This window comes from Hyla sarda, chromosome 1, assembly GCF_029499605.1.
Source record: "Hyla sarda isolate aHylSar1 chromosome 1, aHylSar1.hap1, whole genome shotgun sequence".
NCBI lineage: Eukaryota > Metazoa > Chordata > Amphibia > Anura > Hylidae > Hyla > Hyla sarda.
Genome location: NC_079189.1, coordinates 142081188 through 142098835, shown reverse-complemented (window position 1 = coordinate 142098835; position 17648 = coordinate 142081188). Strand labels below are relative to the sequence as shown.

At 45.3% G+C, this 17648-nt stretch overlaps 1 protein-coding gene across 2 annotated transcripts in view; it reads right to left on the bottom strand.

Annotated features, from left to right (window-relative positions):
• Window positions 1–17648, bottom strand: part of TMEM154 (transmembrane protein 154) — a 98034-nt gene that overhangs the window by 28776 nt on the left and 51610 nt on the right. For both annotated transcript variants that reach the window (XM_056562705.1, XM_056562697.1), the window contains exon 5: window positions 8366–8448. In XM_056562705.1, the coding sequence (XP_056418680.1) occupies window positions 8366–8448 (83 nt within the window). The remainder of the gene's footprint in view (window positions 1–8365; window positions 8449–17648) is intronic.

The following is a 17648-nucleotide window of genomic DNA, read 5'->3' as shown; positions in this document are numbered from 1 at the left end:
AAAAAAAGTTTGGTGACAGTGCCCATTTAAGGGGTCAGCCAGCATCGAACTTTTTTTTTTTTTTTTAAACATCATTCTCAGGCTGCTGGTATATAAACAAAAACCTGGACTTACCTGCCGCTGCTCCCTTGGTGCCCCAGTATTGCTTGTCTAGTCCTATGGTGCGGTCTTCTTCCTGGTTGCCAGTGGTCGACACATCGTACAAGTCATACTATTTACTTAGGCTGCAGGTAAGTCCAAGTTTTTGACCTGTAGTGCCATATTTAGTGTTTTGCTATGGAATGTGTTACATGACATGCTCACACCCGCCCTCTACCATTGGTTCTTGGGGGGGTTGGGGGTGTGTGCGCGTGTCACCTGACCACGTATACTGTGTGTGTAACACCCCTCTCTTCAGTGTGTGTTTGGCTCCCACAGCATTCATTTTCCGCTATGGGGATCTCGCTTGCGGGGGAGAAGCAGAGCTGACAGCTTCTCCAAAAAAAAATTCAACACCAGAATACTGGTAAAGAAACAACCTGTATATGGTGTCAAAATGTATATTAAAGGAAAACTTTTAGTAGTATAACCCGCACTAAACCTGTCACACAGGCTTGTAGTGCGGGTGATGCTGATTAAAACGGTCCAGATAAAATTGTCCAGATTCGCCCAGCCGTTCCACCGCAAATCGCGTTTTTCTATTTATGCTAATGAGGGCATTGGGGCACGGGAGGAGGTCCGATCCGAGCTTGGGGCACGCTGACGTCATCTTTGCCGGGCGCCCACTCCGCCCGGCTAATCAATATTCATAACCCTGCTCCTTTGCCCATGTTAGTGTACGGCGCATGCTCCGCTTACTGTGTACTCACGGAAGCGGCGTTCCCCTCGGCTTCACTGCTGCAGCCATCTTTCATAAGTAAGAAGCTTTTGATTTGTATGGGTGTTCATTTTTTTGTGCCGTGATCTGTTTTTATTGGTTCCATTTTTGTTTTGATGGAAATTTTTGATCGCTTTGATTCTGGTGTTTGATATTTTTTTTATGTTGTTCACTGTGCAGGACAATAAACATTATATTTTAATGGATTATACATTAAGCCATTCAAGGATATTAGATATTTTTATTTTTACTACAGTTTTTTTACTTTTTTAATGTGAAAAGTGAATGATTTATATTTTTAATTAGGCAGGCGGGGGCTTTTATATATATTTTTTAAACATTTTTTTTAATATTTATTTTGCACTTTTTAAGCCTTCATAAGGGACTATTAACAGCAATCATTAGATTTCTATGTACTGCTCAGTACTATCGGCGATCTTTTTGTATAGCCTGGATCTCTAGGCTGCATAAGAATCCTGCACGCCGGAGGGAGGTAAGAGACCTCTGAGCTTATCAGACCCCTGCATTTGCATAGCAGGAGTGTGATATGATAAGCCCACCGGAACCTCTTGTTTCACTCAATGCTGGAATAGGCATTGATCAACGCAACTATAGTAAATGGTGGACACTGTGTGATCCTTGATGTCTGTTATTATCGGCGAGTCCTTGGCTGCTAAAAAAACAGCCAGAGGTCACCTACTATTTATCAAGCGTAGCACCCATTTCTAAACATTTTTGGAAGAATTGCTTGGGTCATGTATAATGTAGAGGTCCTAAACAACTTAATAAAACTTTAGTTTGTTGATTTTGAGTCTATGGAGGGGAAATAGTCCTACACAGAAAATATATACAGACAACACTCTTATATCACTAGTCGATGAATAGCCATGTGTATAAACAAAATGGAGATCCTACCTCCTATGCAATCCAATGATATATAAAAAGATACATGTAGACTACAGTATTTGATATCATGATAATTTCTATTCCAAAGTTTTCACAATCCTAGAAAAATGCATAAAACCTTCATGCCATATAGATATAAAAAAATATGTTTCACCTAATAGTGCATACTGTTTTGTGAACCGTCCCGATCAAGTTTCAGATCCTCCAGTTTAGCTAGACAAGCTGATATCCCGGCATTTTTCACAGGTGTCTCCCATTTGCATGGATCCATGCAATGGGAACAGCACAACAGGTGTAAAGCTGAAGAGGTGCAGCAGTCTCTGTTTTAGGGTCCTCCTCTATCTCAAGCTAGTGAAGTGCATTAACACACCACCACAGTTATAAATGCTCTACCCTTCCAGGTGCAGGATCTGCTGCCATCACAAGGATCCATGCCAATGGGAGATGCCAATGGAAAAGTCTGGGATATCTACTAAGCTTGTCTGGCTAAACTGGAGGATCTGAGACTCAATCAGGACTTGTTCACACATCGGTATGAACTACTGGTTGGAATACTTTTCGCATACTTTTTGTATTTCAATATGGCATAAACATTTTAGAACTTTCTGGAATTGTAAAAACATTGGAATCATAATTTTCAGCATACAGTATTGAATACTGTAGTCTATGTGTGTTTTTATACAATTCATTTGTGGAGGGGAGAAATATACATTTTAATGACTCAATCCTAAATGTATCGGTTTTAATCCTGGAGAGATGGAAGATTAAGGGTAGGGTCTAAAGGGGCAGAAGCTGGGTGGCCAATATATGACCCCCATCAGCTGAATCATTGAGGTCTTCTATTGATGGTGAAGGAAGTGGTTTTCATTACCAACCAAATTAGAATCCATATAGATTGTTAATACCGTGTAGTTTTCATTAAAGGAAAACAGTCACCTGTTCACCCACACTAAACCCAATACACTGGGTTATAGTGCGGGTGAATAAGAGACAGATGCTGGGTCTCTGACTAATATACATACCTGCAGTCCGGCGCCCGGTACCTCTGAAGACCCTTTTCTTTCTGTGCTGAAGTGCGCTCTGGAGGCGAACCCAACGGCTGGATTTGAATATTCATCGGCGCTGGTCATAAGAGCACTCACGTGACCAGCCCTTGGAGCAAGAAGAGTCAGCACAACCTTATTAGCCCAGTAACTCATGCAAGTGATGCACTGTCTTCCTGGAAACAGCTGCAGGTCCCCTGGTGGTGCTCAGCTTAGCAAAGAAACAAGTCCAATATGTACGTAGAGGAAAAGTAGAAAATCGGCAACTCACCTGCTCGGTGCAAACAACTTTTTTTATACTTTAAAAATGTAGGTCACAATTAGACAAGCATGTCTAGAATCGGGAGAGGAAAGACACTTCAAAGCTTCTTACAGCGGCACCAGGTGCTCATGTGACCGATAAATATACAAATCCATCCAGAAGACCCGCCTCCAGCATGCAATTAGCGCAGAAAGAAGAGGATCTTCAGAGGGACCGGGCACCAGACTGCAAGTACGTATATGAGTCAGGGACCCCGCATCGGTCTCCTGTTCACCCGCACTATAACCCGGTGAATTGGGTTTAGTGTGGGTGAACGGGTGACTGTTTTCCTTTAACAACCAATAGAATATGGTGCAGAAAACCCTGTCGAGACAGTTTTAACCTGCGCTGTGGCTGCATCTCGAGATATTCTACTCTTAGGCAGGGCCGGACTGGGTGTGAAAACCAGCCCTGGAAAAAATTACATACCAGCCCCATAGTGTTGCATCATTATACCAGCGCGTCGTCATTTTCTTGTTCATAAAAGGTAAAATCATGCATTTTAAAGCATATTTGAAGATTGCCCTATTTATAGATAAGACATATATAAAGAGAAAAAATAGTATAGTTTCCCCACATTAGGTGCAGTATATTTCCCCCACATTAGGTGCAGTATAGTCCCTAACATTAGGTACAGTATAGTTCCCCCACACTAGGTGCAGTATTGTTCCCCCACACTAGGTGCAGCATAGTTCCCCCACACTAGGTGCAGCATTGTTCCCTCACACTAGGTGCAGCATAGTTCCCCCACACTAGATGCAGTATAGTTCCCCAAAACTAGGTGCAGCATAGTTCCCCCACACTAGGTGCAGCATAGTTCCCCCACAATAGGTGCAGTATAGTTCCCCACATTAGGTGCAGTATAGTTCCCCCACATTAGGTACAGTACAGTTCCCCACATTAGGAGCAGTATAGCTCCCCACATTAGGTGCAGTCACAGAGGACAAGCAGGGCTCTGTACACTGAGGACAAGCTGGGCTCTGTACACTGAGGACAAGCGGGCTCTGTACACTGAGGACAAGGGGGGCTCTGTACACTGAGGACAAGCAGGGCTCTAACACTGAGGACAAGCAGGGCTCTGTACACTGAGGACAAGCGGAGCTCTGTGCACTGAGGACAAGCGGGGCTCTGTACACTGAAGACAAGCGGGGCTCTGTACACTGAGGACAAGCAGGGCTCTGTACACTGAGGACAAGCAGGGCTCTGTACACTGAGGACAAGCAGGGCTCTGTACACTGAGGACAAGCAGGGCTCTGTACACTGAAGACAAGCAGGGTTCTGTACACTGAGGACAAGCAGGGCTCTGTACACTGAGGACAAGCAAGGCTCTGTACACTGAGGACAAGTGGGGCTCTGTACACTGAGGACAAGCGGGGCTCTGTACACTGAGGACAAGCAGGGCCATGTACACTGAGGACAAGCAGGGCCCTGTACACTGAGGACAAGCAGGGCCCTGTACACTGAGAACAAGCGGGGCTCTGTACACTGAAGACAAGCGGGGCTCTGTACACTGAGGACAAGCAGGGCTCTGTACACTGAGGACAAGCAGGGCTCTGTACACTGAGGACAAGCGGGGCTCTGTACACTGAGGACAAGCGGGGCTCTGTACACTGAGGACATGCGGGGCTCTGTACACTGAGGACAAGCGGGTCTCTGTACACTGAGGACAAGCAGGGCTCTGCACACTGAGGACAAGCGGGGCTCTGTACACTGAGGACAAGCGGGGCTCTGTATAGTGAGGACAAGCGGGACTCTGTACACTGAAGACGAGAAGGGCTCTGTACACTGAGGACAGACGGGGCTCTGTACACTGAGGACAAGCGGGGCTCTGTACACTGAGGACAAGCAGGGCTCTGTGCACTGAGGACAAGCAGGGCTCTGTACATTGAGGACAAGCAGGGCTCTGTACACTGAGGACTGGCAGGGCCCTGTACACTGATGACAAGCAGGGCCCTGTACACTGATGACAAGCGGGGCTCCTTACACTGAGGACAAGCGGGGCTCTGTACACTGAGGACAAGCTGGGCTCTGTACACTGAGGACAAGCGGGGCTCTGTACACTGACAACAAGCAGGGCTCTTTACATGGAGGACAAGCAGGGTTATGTACACTGAGGACAAGCAGGGCTCTTTACATTGAGGACAAGCAGGGCTCTGTACCTGAGGACAAGCAGGGCCTGTACGAGAGAGAGCAGGGTGGCGGGCGCACTTCTCTGTGGCACAGTGAACACCGACATGGTGGGCTGCTGCGTTTAGACGTGAGGTCACGTCACCCCCACGGTGACGTGACCTCACGTCTGAACGCAGCAGCGCGCCACGCCGGAGTTCAAAGCGCCTCTCCCAGGCAGCAGCCACACTGACGATCCAGGCAGGGCCGGTGCAAGGAATTCTTGCTACGCAAGCGAAGCTCCATTTTGGCGCGCCCCCCCCCCCCAATCCTCAAGTAGAAAAACAAAGCCACAAGCCTGAATATAATACTGCCATACACTTTGCCCTGAATATAATAATACCATACACTGCGCCCTGAATATAATACTGCCATACACTGCGCCCTGAATATAATACTGCCATACACTGCGCCCTGAATATAATACTGCCATACACAGCACCCTGACTATAATGCTGCCATACACTGTGCCCTGAATATAATACTGCCATGCACTGTGCCCTAAACATAATACTGCCATTAGTCTTTGAAATAGCCTTTGGATAGGGGATAAGTTATAGATTGCGGGGGGTCCAAGCATTGAGACCCCCCACAATCTCCTGCACGGGGGCCCAGTCAGTATGCCAGAAGCCGACGTCTGACCCCACAGGAAGCCGTGGTCAGCACGCTCCCTCTATGGAGTATACGGAGGGGTCAGCATGTATCTCTATGGAGTATACGGAGGGGTGTGTCGGCCGACACTTCGTGCGGTGTGTCGGCCGACACTTCGTGCGGGTCGGCATACCTCTTTTCCAGCTGACTGGCAAGGCCCGTACTGGAGATCGTGGGGGTCCCAGCACTCGCCCCCCCCCCCCACAATCTATAACTTATCCCATATTCTTTGGATCTATCAATCATGCATATACACCTCCCCCCTTATCCTTGGTTTCCTCAGCCTCACACCTCCCCAAACCCCCCCATCCTTGTTATCCTCACCAACACCCCCAGCCTCCCCCCTTCAATCATAAATATATACCACTCCCCTCATCCTTGGTCCTAACCCCCCAGCCTCCCCCCATTAATCATAAGTATACACACCCCCCTCATCCTTGGTCCTAACCCCCCAGCCTCCCCCCATCAATCATAAATATACACCCCCCCTCATCCTTGGTCCTAACCCCCCAGCCTCCCCCCCCATCAATCATATATATACACCCCCCTCATCCTTGGTCCTAACCCCCAAACCCCCCCATCAATCATAAATATACACCCCCATCCTCATCCTTGGTCCTAACCCCCCCATCAATCATAAATATACACCGCCCCTCATCCTTGGTCCTAACCCCCCAGCCTCCCCCATCAATCATAAATATAAACCCCCCTCTCATCCTTGGTCCTAACCCCCCAGCCTCCCCCATCAATCATAAATATACACCCCCTCATCCCCCCCTCATATCGGGACATAATTATATCGGGACAATCATAAATATACACCCCCCCCCCCCTCATCCTTGGTCCTAACCCCCCAGCCTCCCCCCATCAATCATAAATATGCACCCCCCCCTCATCCTTGGTCCTAACCCCCCCCCCATCAATCATAAATATACACCCCCCTCATCCTTGGTCCTAACCCCCCAACCCCCCCCCCCCCAATCAATCATAAATATACACCCCCCCTCCTCATCCTTGGTCCTAACCCCCCAGTGTCCCCCCATCAATCATAATAATACACCCCTTCCTCCTTGTTCGTCACCCCCAGCCTCCCCCCATCAATAATGCATATACAACACCCCCCCTCTCCTCAGTCTCCTAACCCCCCCCCCCCCCCACCTGCACGCCAACTTTATTCTTTTGTTCCCTCAGCCAACCCTCCGCAGCCCATGCTTACCTTAATCACACGCAGATCTGTCCGTCGCTCAGCAGCAGTGCCGGGCTCCCAGCTTTATGGCGTTAAGACACAGGGGGGGGCAGCAAATTTTCCACCCCCCGGACTGCAGACCTGGCCGCCCCTAAGCGGGCGCTTGGTCCGCCTAGTTATGGAACCGGGCCTGAACCCAGGGCCGTAAGTAAGAAGCAGGGCCGGCCTGGGACAGTGCAGGGCCGGCCCTTTTCTTATGTTAAGATATGTATCGTGGGTGCCGGGTGGCCTATGCAGGCCGCCTGTGAAGGTCACTGGGCCTATTTTCATGTAGGGGCCTGGTGCCCGTACGTTAATCCCTGAAAAGCGGCCCCAGGGCCGGCGGCCCACAGGGAAAATTCCCGGTATCCCGCTAGGCCAGTCTGGGCCTGCTCTTAGGCCATGTTCAGATTTTTGGTGGTAATTCTGCACTTGAAAAAAATGCAACAATTTACAGTACACTACCCATGCAAGACGATTACAAAGCCTATTCTGTTGTGGAAATGTTAATGGTATTCATAGAGGAGTTCAGCTTTAGCAATCTCTTTGTCAAATCTGCATGAAGAAAATTCACAAGGGAAAAACTCTGCTATGTATGGATATAGCCTTAGGGTACATTGACAAGAGACTGTAATAATGCAGCAGAAAGCTGCACCATTACCTCACTGTGACAGAATAGCTTGTAAATAGATGCATTTTTTTCAAAGGTGTTCTGCCGCATCTTTACCACTAAGCACCATAGAAGTGGCAATACAATTAAAGAGAGGAGAAAAAAGAAGCTGATTTAGTTATCAATATCATTGATGGAAGCTTTTTTTTTCCTGATAACTATCCCATGATTTAAAGGGGTACTCTGGCGCTTTCACATCTTATCCCCTATCCAAGGAGTACCCCTTTAACCAATGTACAGTCAATAATATGCCAGTTTCCAGTGAGAAGACATACAAGTTTAAAATCATTCTTTTTCAAGCAGATTTTTCTTTTATATTATCTACATACAATCATTGGTGACGCATAGAGCAGAGACCTGATCACAATTTGCTAATCTACCATCTAACAAAAGCAAAATCATAGGCCCCTATAGAGATAAGTGGTATAAAAACATGCAATCATGAGGCAAACACAGACATAATATATCTATGGGTATCCACTTCATCTGCTGAGATAAACCATGCAATTTCATAGCGTGATGATAAAGAAACACGAGAAATACTTACTGTTCTTCATATTGCTCATCCATTTGTCAAGATCATCCATCTCAATTTCCATTACTGATGGAGTGTCCTCTTCAAAGATAGGACTGTAAAAAAGTGGAAAATAGTCATTCTCAATAAGACATAAAAGATCTGTTACATTTAGAATCATAAAGTCAGAAGTGGTGGACTGGTATACTGTGTGAACCAATACAACATAGAGAGATACAGGAGGTTAAAACAAGTAACAATGATGGTAAAATTCATATTATATTACAGCAGTGTCAGTATATTCACTAGCCACACTTGTACCATTGGATGGTGTCATTGGCAATTTTCTCCTGAGCCATGTAGATAAGCTGACTTTACCCTTTTTTGCACTCCATAATGCAGTTTTCACCTAAGCGCTCATGACAGCCCCCCTTGAGAGGACCTCCCACCACAGGACAGGAAACATGGGAACATAAACAGGGACATGCCTCTCCACACCCCAGTTCAGGTTTCCTATCCCTCGTTAGGAGGCCTGGGAGCGGTCTCCAAGGGGCTGCAGGTCCTCTGATAGTGGGGCTCCCTGTTCAGCAGAAGTCTACTCTGGGGAGCCGCCGTACGCCTGCCTGTGGGTCCGGTGGTGTCCCGATAGCCCTGCATCTCCATCCTTTCCCCAGGTTTCAGCGGCGTTAAGGAGGTGGGGGCTGTGGAGTAGCCTGGCTTCCGCCGGCTCTCCCGTTACTGGGGCCGACATGTCGTTAGCGCAATAACGCCTGGCAGCATAGCGTCACTTCCGGCTTCGGCTCCATTCAAAAAGGGGCGCGGGAGTTCTCCATTTTGGATCCTCTGTCGGCGTTTCCTATCATCCAGGAACCCCGTGGACAGCGGGCAGCCAGCCCGCAGCAGTATCCAGCAGCCTGCAGGTGTATAGCAGCCCGCAGCAGTATCCAGAAGCCCCGCAGCAGCAGCAGTAACAGGCAGCAGCTGAGCAGACCATTCCTGGTTGCCCTGCAGTGTTTTTTGCTGAAAGCTTCCTCCAGCATGTTGGAACATTTGGTAAATGGAGGTGTAGGCTCCAAGAAGAGTAGTTCCAGCCTGACTACAGAGGTGTGGATCTACTTCTGGGTGAGATAATTTCAATTTCATTCTGAGTTCTGCTAGCTAAGTTAGGCCATTGTTTTGTCTTGTAGTAAGAAGTCTTCTTCTAAATCCCGTAATAAAGAATGTGCAGTATGTAGGAAGCCGCTAGATTCTGCCTATAAAAAAATCTATCTATGCAGCTTGTATTGAAATAATCTTGGCCCAAGAGTCCTCTGCAATTGCTAACAATTTAAGAGTAATTATTCGGGAAGAGATAGATTCGTCCCTTAGAGGACTGGGGGTTATCGGAAATTTTCAGAACCAATGTAGCTGCTACATGTGTTGCTCGCTCCCTAAAAGTCTGGCTTTCACAATTACAAACCCATCTTGTTGATCAGACCCCTAGAGAAGAAATCTTGGAGTCTTTACCTGTGATTTGCAAGGTGGTAGTTTTTTTTGGCAGACTTCTCGGTAGATTCTGTAAGATTGGGTTCCAGAGCAGCCACTTTATCCAATTCTTCTAGGAGAGCCACATGGCTTTGACAGTGGAAGGGTGGGTTCAAAAGGCAAACTATCTTCCATCCCTTGCACTGGAGATCGCCTTTTTGGTCCTGTCTTATACAAAGTATTAGAGAAGGCTTCTGATAGGAAAAAAGGGTTTCCCACTCAAGGTCATACTTCTGATTCCTTTCGTGGCAAAAAACAACCCAGAAAGCCTTATCAGAAATTTCAAGACAATAGGAAATTTAACCTGTTGGGAACGAAGGGGGTACAGCAGGCAACCCGTGGCAATGCCTAGGGGGGTCCTGAGATCCCCCCCCCCATGTCGGCGATCGCCACGAATCGCTGATAAATTCAGATCGTCGATTTGCGGCGATTCCGGGCTGATCGGGACTCTGATGACCCGATAGCCCATAAATAGGGATGATCGGAGCTGTAAGAGACTGCTTCGATCATCCTGAAGGATAGGAGTGAGGTGGCAGTGGTGCCACCACCTCCTATCCCCAGCCATTAGTCAGTTAGGACTAACTGACCAATGGCAGTTGGGGGCGGGGGGTTGAAGGTGAAATCCCTGCTCTGTCCGCCCCTGGATGTCTGGGCAGAGTGTGGTTTCAAAACTGCAGCTCTCCAGATGTTGCAAAACTACAAATTCCAGCATGCCCAGACAGTCAGGGATGCTGGGCGTGTAGTTCTGCAATATCTGGCCCTTCGTATGTTGCAGAACTACAACTCCCAGCATGCCTGGACAGTCTCGGCATGCTTGGAGTTGTAGTTTTGCAACATCTGGAGGGCTACAGTTTGGAGACCACTACTTAGCGGTCTCCAAACTATTCTTCCCCAGTTGTTGCATAACTACAACTCTTAGCATGCCCAGAATGTCCAGGCATTCTGTGAGTTGTAGTTCTGCAACATCTGAAGGGCCAGATATTGCAGAACTACACGCCCAGCATCACTGACTGTCTGGTCATGCTGGGAGTTGAAGTTTTGCAGCAGCTGGAGGCACACTGGTGGGGAACCACTAAGTTAGGAAACAGACTCTAGCTCAGTGATTCCAACCCGTGTGGCTCCAGCTGTTGCAAAACTACAACTCCCAGAATGCACTGAGAGACTGTACATGCTGGGAGTTATAGTGTTGCAACAGCTGGAGGCACATTGGTTGGAATCACTAAGCTAGAGTCAGTTTCCTAACTCAGTGGTTCCCCACCAGTGTGCCTACAGCTGTTGCAAAACTACAACTCCCAGCATGTATGGTCTGTCAGTGCATTCTGGGAGTTGTAGTTTTGCAACAGTCCGTAAAAATGAAAAATTTAATTTTTTATTTGCACAGCCTACTGTTCCAGTGGAGGGGTGTAGTTTCCAAATTGGGGTCACATGTGGGGGGCGTCCACTGTTCTGGCACCACGGGGGCTTTGTAAATGCACAAGGCCCCCGATTTCCATTCCAACCAAATTCTCTCTCCAAAAGCCCAATGGCGCTCCTTCTCTTCTGAGCATTGTAGTTCACCTGCAGAGCACTTTACATCCACATATGGGGCAGTTCCATACTCAGAAGAAATGGGGTTACACATTTTTTTTCCTCCTATTACCCCTTGTGAAAATGAAAAATTTGGGATAACACCAGCATTTTATTTAACATTTTTTTGTTTTTTTATTTTTACATGATAATTTAACGAAAGTTCTTCAATCACCTTTGGGGTGTTAAGGCTCATTGTACTCCTTGTTACATTCCTTGAGGGATGTAGTTTCCAAAATGGTATGCCATGTGTTTTTTTTTTTTACTGTTCTAGCATCATGGGGGCTTCCTAAAGCCCAATGTCATTCCTTCCCTTCTGAGCCCTCTAGTGCACCCACAGAGCACTTTACAACCACATATGAGGTATTTCCTTACTCGAGAGAAATGGGGTTACAAAGTTTGGGGGGCATTTTCCCATATTACTCTTTATGAAAATGAAAAGTTTGGAGTAACACCAGCATTTACCACTAGTGGTAAAAATCTAATTTTTCATTTTCACGTCCCAATTTAATGAAAGTTCATCAATCAACTGTGGGGTGTTAAGGCTCACTATATCCCTTGTTAGGTTCCTTGAGGGGTGTAGTTTCCAAAATAGTGTGCCATGTGTTTTTTTTTTTTTTTTTTTTTTACTGTTCTGGCATCATAGGGGCTTCCTAAATGGGATATGCCCCCCAAAAACCATTTCAGCAAAATTCGCTCTCCAAAATGCCATTGTCGCTCCTTCCCTTAGTGCATCCACATATGATGTATTTCCTTACTTGAGAGAAAATGAATTACAAGTTTTGGGGTGCCTTTTTACCCTTTACCCCTTGTAAAAATGAAAAAAAAAATGGGGCTACAATAACATTTTAGTGTGAAAAATTTAGATTTTGATTTTTCTCCTCCATTTTGCTGCTATTCCTGTGAAACACCTAAAGGGTTAACAAACATTTTGAATGAATGTAATTTTGAATACTTTTTAGGGGTGCAGTTTTCATAATGGGGTCCATTATAGGGGATTTCCACCATAAACACCCTCAAATTTACTTCTAAACTTAACTGGTCCCTGAAAAAATCTGATTTAGACATTTTCGGGAAAAATTGGAAAATTGCTGCTATACTTTGAAGCCCTCTGATGTCTTCAAAAAGTGAAAACATGTCAACTTCAAGATGCAAACATAAAGTAGACATATTTATGGACATTTATCAATGGGTTTAGTCAGGTTTTCTTTACTATAATTGTCGCAAAATTGTCGCAACTGCGACTACGCGATTTTTCGTGCGACATTTTGACTGGGAAGCGAGAAAAGCAAGTTTTCCAAAAATTAACTACGTAGTAATAATTTTAAAATGGACTACGGGTAGTCAGGTATTTATTAACTGCGACAGTCGCAACTGTGCAAAGAGAAGTCGCAACAGGGTTAAAAATTTATTAAATTTACTCCAGCTCAAACATGGAGCAGAAAAAGCTACTACCAAAGTAAAAAAGGAAAAATTGCTTACGTGTAAGAAAATTATCAACAGGCTGAAACCAGTTGATAAAAAAGTCACACATAAGTAAAAAAAAAAGTAAGGAAAAAATTACTAAAAAAAAGAATACATAAGCAAACATTGATAAATGTCCCTCATTGTGTATGTGAATCAATATATAATTTATTTGACATGTCCCTTTTCCTTACAAGCAGAGAGCTTCAAAGTTAGAAAAATGCTACATTTTAAATTTTTTTCTGAAATTTTGGCATTTTTCACCAAGAAATGATGCAAGTATCGACGTAAATTTATCACTTACATAAAGTAGAATATGTCACGAAAAAGCAGTCTCGGAATCAAATTTATAAGTAAAAGCATCCCAGAATTATTAATACATAAAGTGATAGAGGTCAGATTGGCAAAAAATGCTCCCGTCCTTAGCGTTATAATGGGCTCTGTCCCAAGGGGTTAAAGTCCCTAGCAAATGCAGAGGTTTCCTCTTCAATCCCAATAAGGAATTTAATCCCAAAGTTCCCAAGCAATGACTTCTTTCTCCCAGTGGGGGGGCCTGGGAGAATATTTCTTCCAGTCCCTGGGTTCTATCTACTCTGCAATCGGGTCTCCTTCTGGAGTTCCGTTCTTTTCCTCCGGACAGATTCTTTCCCACTGGGATAATGAAAGATTCCCTGAAACAAGAGGCCATAATAGCAGAATTTAAACTCATTTGCTCAAAAAGGTCCTGGTTACAGTCCCTCAAGGGGAGGAAGGGATGGGATTATATTCTCCTCTCTTCTTAGTAAAAAAAAAAAAAAAAAAAATCAATGGTTCATTCAGGGTAATAAATCTGAAGAAATAAAACAATTTCTTGTCATACAAAAAAATTCAGGATGGAGTCTCTAAAATTAAAAAAATTCCTCTGCTATTTCCAAATTGCATGATGGCCTCTGTAGATTTAGAAGACTCCTACTACTATATTCCCATCCACAACTCTCATCAAAAATTTCCAAGAGTGGCGGTCTTTACAGAAGGAGCCTGGGTCCATTTACAGTATCGGGCCTTTCCCTTTGGGGTCTCTCATGCCCCAAGGGTATTTACCAAAGTGATGGCGGAGGTGGCAGCTTTCATAAGGACCCAAAACATTCTGTTGGTCCCATATCTGAATAATTTACTGATTGTATCAGACTCCTCAGAAACCCTTCAATTGCATATTCAAGTAGTTTGCTCTATACTAAAAGATCTAGGTTGGAATCCGAATCTAAAGAATTCAAACTATACCCCTTCCAGTCAGTGCGTTTTCTTGGGCATCCTTCTGGATTCAGAGTCTCAGCTGTCTCTCCTGCCTCTAGCCAAACAGATCCTCATCAAAGGCAGAGTAGAAGTTCTTTTCCAGTCTCACTTATCACCTTCAGAGAGGCGATGTCAGTACTAGGTCTGATGACTTCTTGTATTGTAGCAGTGAAATGGGCTCAGTACAGATCCAGGATGTTGCAAACAGATATCCTTCAAAAATGGAATGGCAATCCCTCTTCACTAAACCAAAAATCTTCCCTTTCTTCAAAAGCAAGGGTCTCCCTGACATGCTGGATGAACCTTAAAAACCTATCACAAGGGGTACCTTGGTCTCCCTCATCAGTAGTGAGTATAATTACAGACGCCAGCCCTTGGGTTTGGGGTGCCTCCTGCGGTCAGCATCTCCTTCAGGTAAGATGGTCTCCTCAGATGCATCAGTCTACATCAAATTACAAAGAGCTCTATGCAGTGTTCCAAGCAATATCTATGCTTATTCCTCAGATTCAAGGGAATGGCGTTCTGTTCTATTCAGACAACACCACCACTGTAGCTTATTTAAACAAACAGGGGGACAAGATCAGATTTGCGGTAAAATTTTTCCCTAGCAGAAGCCAGGCTGGCATCTCTCTCTGCGGTACACCTGAGAGGGGAAGACAACAAGGTTGCAGATTTTCAAAGCAGAGTTCATTATCTTCAGTCCGAATGTTGTCTGAACAAGGAGATATTTGCAATGATAGAGAGAAGGTTTGGAGAATTCTCAGTAGATCTCTTTGCTTCCAGAAACAGGAAGATTCACAGGTTCTTCTCTCTCAACCCACTGGATTATCCAACAGCAGTGGACGCTTTCTCTCTTTCTTTCTCTTTATTCTGCCATATACCCAAAAACCTGGAGAGCCTTCTTAAGAACAGTGGGACCTGCAGTTGATCCATTGGGAGATCCTAATATCCCTCAAATCCTTCATTTTCTCCAGTTAGGTCTGGAAGCTCAGTCCTAGTACTATAAAATAGCAGATAACATCTTAAACATTTTATTTCTGGAGCAACAAGATTAAAATCCTCTATCAAGACCATCTGTTCCCCCTTGGGATTTGAATCTGCTGTTAGATGCCTTGTCAGGACCACCATTTGAACCTCTGGATTCTATCTCCATCAAGTTGCTCACCTTCAAGATGTGCTTCCTCCTGGCAATAACCTCGGCTAGGAGAATAGGAGGATTGCAAGCGCTCTTTGCCTTTCCTCCTTATATCAAAATCTTAGACGACAGAGTAGTAATGAAAACTTTACCATCCTTCCTGCCAAAAGTGGCTTCAGAGTTTCATAAATCTCAGATTATCCTTCCCTCCTTCTGTGATAAAACGAGACACGAAGGTGAAGTCAAGTTCCATAACCTTGATGTCAGAAGATGCCTCCTGAACTACTTGTAAGGACTTTCGTTCTACAGAAAATCTTTTAGTCCAGTTCTCTGGCCCTAACGAAGGCAAAACTGCCTCTAAACCTTCTATCAGCAGATGGATCAGGGCATCAATTACATTATCCTACACTACAAAGAATCAGGATCCACCTTCCTATTTTTTCAGCTCACTCTACCAGAGCAGTGACTTCTTCTTGGGCCGAGGAGGCTGAAGCCTCTTTGGATCAAATCTGTAGGGCAGCTACATGGTCCTCAAAACATACCTTTCTAAAACACTATAGGTGTTACGCCGAGCACTTCGGGTCCCTTCTCCTCCCCGGAGCGCTCGCGGCGTTCTTCTGCGTGCAGCGACCCGGTCAGACCCGCTGACCGGGAGCGCTGCACTGTTATCACCGGCGGGGATGCGATCCACGTAGCGGGAAGCGCCCGCCCGCGGGTCGCATCCCAATCACCTCGCCTGCCCCGTCCTCCTGCTGTTCTGTCCCGGCGCATGCGGCCCCGCTCTCTAGGGTGCGCGCGCGCCGGCTCTCTGAATTTTAAAAGGCCAGTGCACCATTAATTGGTGCCTGGCCCAATCAGTACCTACATCTGCAAAACATATAAAAACCCACTTCCCCTTCCTGTCCTTGCCGGATCTTGTTGCCCTAGTGCCCTAAGAAAGCGTTTTGTGTATCCCAAGCCTGTGTACCCAGACCCTTGCCATTGCCCCTGACTACGAACCATTGCTGCCTGCCCAGACCTTCTGCTACGTCCGACCTTGCTCTTGCCTTGTCCCTGTGTACCGTGCCTTTCTCAGCTGTCAGTGGGGTTGAGTCGCTATCGGGTGGAACGACCTGGGGGTTACCTGCCGCTTTGCGGCGGGCTCTGGTGAAAACCAGTAACCCCTTAGATTCCGTTCCCCTGGTACGGCCCACGCCATCACCTCACTGACACAGAGGATCCACCTCCAGTGTCCTCTCTGCATACCAGTCCGGATCCTGACAATAGGTTGCAGCTAAATCCTGTTTCTGATCTTTCTTTTGGACATAAAGTCCTTCAGGCGGTAATCCCTCTCTGATTGGTTACTATTCTAAGTCTCCAAGGATGCTGTCATGAGCACTTTGGTAAAATAGATTACTTACCGGGTAATCTGTTTTTCATTAGCTTATGACAGCACCCCTCATTTATCCTGCCCTAATAAAAAAAAAAAAAAGGAATTTATGTTATTTCCTGTTTCTAGAGAATGAAAAACATTTTCTATGTTTATTGGCTCCATTGGAGTACTTTACTTTGAACTGAGGTGTGGAGGTCCCTTTTTATATTCCCAGGTTTCCTGTCCTGCAGTGGGAGGTCCTCTCCTGGGGTGCTGTAATGAGCTAATGAAAAACAGATTGCCCGGTAAGTAATCTATCTTTTGTGGCATTTTTACCAAAACAGCGGCTATTAATATATACATTTTTTCATTGGCATTTTCACCTGCTTTTTTTCCATTACAAGTCGTATGATACTTTCATCATGTGATTTGTGGATTTCAATTGAAGTAAGTTATGAAAAACACCGGAAAAACCCACACAGTGCTCGGACCCCCCGCAATCTAAAACAAATCCCCTATCCGCTGAAATACATTTTCTTCCATGAGATATCTTCTTTAACGCTGTTGGTAAGCAAGGAATTCAAACTATATCATTTATATATAGATGTATTTTTTATACTGATACAGAGCTACTGATACAGGTCTAAATCAGTTTCTTTTTCAGATTTGTATTTATTTTTTGGCATATAATCTTGCCTGAGCTGTTTTAAAGGCATTTAGACATACGTTTTATAGCAAGATCTATGGACATAGGCACAATATTTTGTCACCTTTCACTATAATCCTTTCCGTGATGATAAGGAGGACATTCCTAGGTCTTGGCTTAGTGGCCAGAACAGAAACTGCAAGATTTCAATTTTATGATAGTAAAATGGGAAATTAGAAAAAAATACACCAAAATTATTAAACAAATATGTTTAAAAACATGATATTAACAATAGGTCATTTTCCGATGGCACATTAACTTTAAAGGGGATCTCTAGTGGACACAAGTGGAAAACAAA